Source organism: Mytilinidion resinicola (genome assembly GCF_010093595.1).
Source record: "Mytilinidion resinicola strain CBS 304.34 unplaced genomic scaffold BDZ99scaffold_14, whole genome shotgun sequence".
Taxonomy (NCBI): Eukaryota; Fungi; Ascomycota; class Dothideomycetes; order Mytilinidiales; family Mytilinidiaceae; genus Mytilinidion; species Mytilinidion resinicola.
In genome coordinates, this window is record NW_022985450.1 from 1,120,463 (window position 1) to 1,124,569 (window position 4,107).

The 4,107-nt window shown below is 50.7% G+C and overlaps 2 protein-coding genes across 2 annotated transcripts in view; one reads left to right on the forward strand and one right to left on the reverse strand.

Annotated features, from left to right (window-relative positions):
• The window catches only part of BDZ99DRAFT_489791 (TPR-like protein), a gene marked incomplete at both ends in the record, with an annotated part of 2,725 nt that extends 812 nt beyond the window's left edge, over positions 1 to 1,913 (reverse strand). Inside the window, 3 exons of the mRNA XM_033723009.1 lie at positions 22 to 1,537; positions 1,588 to 1,738; positions 1,811 to 1,913. Of these exons, the coding sequence (XP_033574457.1) occupies positions 22 to 1,537; positions 1,588 to 1,738; positions 1,811 to 1,913 (1,770 nt within the window). The remainder of the gene's footprint in view (positions 1 to 21; positions 1,538 to 1,587; positions 1,739 to 1,810) is intronic.
• Positions 1,914 to 2,812: 899 nt separating this feature from the next.
• BDZ99DRAFT_465355 (uncharacterized protein) lies at positions 2,813 to 4,102 on the forward strand. The gene has a single exon (XM_033720525.1). The coding sequence runs from the start codon at positions 3,072 to 3,074 to the stop codon at positions 3,864 to 3,866; it is 795 nt and encodes a 264-aa protein (XP_033574458.1). The 5' UTR covers positions 2,813 to 3,071; the 3' UTR covers positions 3,867 to 4,102.
• The last annotated feature ends 5 nt before the right edge of the window (positions 4,103 to 4,107 follow it).

The following is a 4,107-nucleotide window of genomic DNA, read 5'->3' on the forward strand; positions in this document are numbered from 1 at the left end:
CGGATGCTCCGCCCCAAGCACCCTCTTCCTTGTCTCCATCACTTGCACCTGTAGCTCTTCGGCCTCCTTCCACCGCCCTTGATTGCAGTACGTTGATGCTAGGTTGTGTATGCTCCTTAGCATGTCTGGATGCTCCGCCCTAAGCACCCTCTTTCTTGTCTCTACTACTTGCACCTGTAGCTCTTCAGCTTCTGTCCACCGTCCTGCATGACTTCTTGCTAGCCCTACCATCGCCATACTGCTTAAAGTGTCCTTATGCTCTTTACCAAGCAGTTTTATTTCAATCTTCATTGACTTTATCGACAGTTCCTCAGCATCACCTAGACTTCCTTTTCGCCACGCATACCAGGCCGCGTTGTACAACAATAGAGCCCATCGTCTAAGGGATTCCTTAGACTTAGGCGGCTGCAACAGCGCCGACTTAGCATGCGGAAAGAGCGCCTGACATTGAGTCCAGTTCTCGTGTTCCCCGTTCGGAAATGCTGTGCAAAGATTGTCGATGTACTGTTCCTTCCATATTTCTAGTTGGCTCTGCCCTTCCAACCACTTCCGTGTGGCGAGCTGCACAAGCCTATGCATGTCGAACGTGGTTGTATCGGTGGTAAGCCCGATGAACGAGTAGTTTCTTAGCATAAGAATATCCTCTTCGAATCCGTCATCAAGGCTAGCTTCCGACTCGCTACTGTCGCTGTTACTGTATTCGCCGTCTGCATTCGTAGCGTTTGGGGCCCAATGTCTGATCCTCGTCCTACTTCGAACGCGAATGAGACTTTCGGGAATTCCCTGCCGGTCAAAGAAGCTCATTAATGACAGCAGATCTGCTGCTGATTGCCTTTCCTCAAGTATGTGATCGAACGAGATTTGCCACGTTATGAGAATGGAGTTCTTAGCTTCTTTATCTCTCCGAAGACTGTCCTCGTCAGAGTTCAAAAGGCTCGTCTTTTCCTTTTCGCTTTTGTGAAATTTCTCTAGGTACTGCTGCACCGAACACCTTGCTGCTCGTTGTCGGATGTACGCCGCCGCCTGTACGAGAGCAAGTGGCATGAATTCGAGGGCATCCGCTAGCTCGGCAGCGCCGTCTTTGTCGGCTTCCTCTCCAAGCTTTTTCTGTAGAAGAGCTTGTGCGCTGGTGTCATCCATGGGCTTGATAGGTATGATATCTCTTTCCTCTACTAGCTGCAATGCCACGCTCTTTGTCCGACTGGTGACCAGCACCGAGCCGTTCTTGCTCTGGGACAGATATGACGAGAAGTAACGCCGGGTGCCATTGCTCGCTGGTAGAGAGAGAGCAGCGGTTTCGTCGGCATTGTCAAGAACCAGCAGCCACTTTCCGTTCTCTTCATTGCGGAGCCAGTTGTGGACAAGCTTGAACACATCCGCTTTCGGGTCGTTCCGGCCAGCCAGCTTAACTTGGTCCGCGATGTCTCGGTAGCCTTGTTCAATGCGGGCCGCGGTGCTGGCATGTACCCAGAATACCCACGTCTCTGGCGACCGATCCGTGGTTCGATAGCAGTGCTCGATAGCAAGCTGCGATTTCCTGTGCCTACGTTAGGTCGAAGCACTCGCCTAAGTGTCCTTTTAGCTTACCCCACACCCCCCAGGCCCACCAGCGCTATGCGAGATGCCGGCGCGGAGCACCCTTCGCGTATCTGATCGAGCAGTGTTCCGCAATCGACGAAATCCGGGTCGCGGCGAAAGGGGACGACGCAGGAAGGGCTCGGTGGGGCCTCTGGTCGTTCTAGGGGAAAGCAGAATGCTGTTAGCGTTACTATGTCTATTCTAAGGCAGACTGACGCAACCAGCAACTTACGAGCCTGGTGGAAGTGGGCCTCAATCTGGCCCGGGTTATGCCCAACTTGCAATCCTTGGTTACTCGAACCCGAGAACGTGGAGTTGAAAGTAGGATTGGCCATTTTGAACCCGACGATCTTGATGCTTGCTGGTCGATTGCAAGTCTGAGAGTTGACGATGAGTGCTCTTTGCCTTCAGGCTGAGCTTTAGCTGAAATCTGCCTTCCTATGCAAGGCTGTGGGGCTGAGCAGACTCGTGCTGTTTTGGAGGTGTCGGTCCGCCTGCTATTGGCACATTACATGGGTACGAGAATCCGTTTATTTGCTTCTGCTTATGATGAGGCTTGAATTAACTTGTTTCTTTAGCTCTATGGCGCTGAGGCATTTTAAAATCTACCTATTAGATAGGAAAAGATTCAAAGTTCCCCTGTAGCAAGGCATACATACATATCTGCCCCACGGACTGATTCGCTAATACGTACTTAGTAATATAAGTCTAGTCAGCCTCGCAGCCTTGTTGGAACGGCGAAATTAGGCTGGCGCCAGATGGAAAAGAAGCGGGAGCTTTGAACATGCGACCGGTTGGCGGAGCTTTCTAGCAGTAAATCCATATAGAATTAATCATTTCGCAAGAATGTAGTGGAAAGTGTTGAGGGTACCACAGTATTTTCAGTCGTTTCTCGGTCACATGACTAAGTTTTGATGGCGGCTCTGGATCTGATTGGCTAAATCTGGTCATGTGACCGAGAAACGACTGAAAACACTGTGGTAATAGCTCAGCGGTGAGCGATGGATGGAGCGGCTCGCCCGGCGATTAGACTGAACACTTGCTAAGTCCATGCCGATCCCTGTACGCATATCCGCCTTGGGAGGCGCCTTATGCCTATTGTAGTATCCGGCGTAACTTTTATGTGTGGAGAATGAGGCACAGCAAGACTAATACAATGGTTTTTAGTAATATCTTACTGCACAGCCGTGCGCGCTCCGAGATGAAAACGCTACAGTTCCTACACACGAAAGATACGCCTAATACCACAATACAGCTCCTGCGTACATGTTGATATTGTTGTCTGCTGTATGCTGTTGATAGCTCTGTATCCCAGGACCTCACAAGGCTGATATTTAGCCCAACGCCGATTGCGAGCAACGTGTTCGCATTCTAACAAACAATCCAAGGAGTAGAGGTTCACAGCAAAACCTTTGTTGAATCCTACGTCCACTACTCTTCTACAATCTTCCTCTCCGGCCTACGCTTCCTATTCCCCACACCTGTTCTGATCAATGGCAGAACCTGCTGGCCTTGCTGTCAGTGTTCTCGCTCTTGCCACACTTTTCAACACCACTGTCGAATGCTTCGAATTCATCCAGCTTGGCCGCAACTTTGGAAAGGACTTCCAGACGAGTCAACTCAAGCTTGACAATGCGAGGCTCCGTCTGTCTCGCTGGGGCGCTTCCCTAGGATTAGGCGACAACCCCCAAGACATACAATCGCTAGATGAGCGCTTTGGTTCGCGTCAAAACACCGACCAGGCCAAAGCTCTACTGGGCCAAATCCTCGCCTTGTTTGATGAAGCTGAAGGCGTGTCGCAGAAGTACAAGACTCGGACAAAGGCTGGTGACAGCAGCCTTGCAGTATTCGATCCGCAAACTGATCTCGAACCTACAAATGCAGATCTTCATCGGAAAATGCGGCAACTATCTATCGACCGGCAAAACCGGACCAGTCTAGTAGGAAAGGCGAAATGGGCGTTGTACGAGGAAAAGCGCTTTAGAAGGCTGCTTGAGGATGTCATCGAGCTAGTCGGCAACCTCGTAGAACTCTTTCCGGCCAGTCAAGCGCTCCAGCAACGACTCTGCCAGAAAGAGGTGGCTGCGATCGGTACGAACGGGGGCATCTCGATGTTACAGGAGATCGCTGCCCAGCAGGATAAGGCTTTGGAAGAAGCTCTTGGAAAAGTTACTAGTCATGCGCGAGGGTTAACGAGTGTTGTATTTTCAGGCAGCAACAATTCTGGCTTCCAGCTCGGTTCCAACTCTGGTTCAATCAGCGGGTTTACCTTTGGGAAAGGCAATTGATCGTCGCGATAGGATGATAGTAGAGGAGATGCGCAAAGGTGTTAGAGTTGGAAGGTTGAAAGAAATTGGAAAGGAGACTAGCTTGATGAATAGCGAGAAAACTGAGTACTTGTTATCCCTTCCCACGGCACTTTGGGTCCAATGCTATCGATAAGGAGTCTGCCAAATGAGGACTAGTCCCTTGGCCGAGCGATTAGTTAACGTAATCCACAAGTTAGTGGCCCGCACAAGCTAGTGGCCC

Excerpts from the sequence above, each read along its gene's own strand:
- BDZ99DRAFT_465355 (XM_033720525.1), top strand. The coding sequence starts at position 3,072 with ATGGCAGAACCTGCTGGCCTTGCTGTCAGTGTTCTCGCTCTTGCCACA.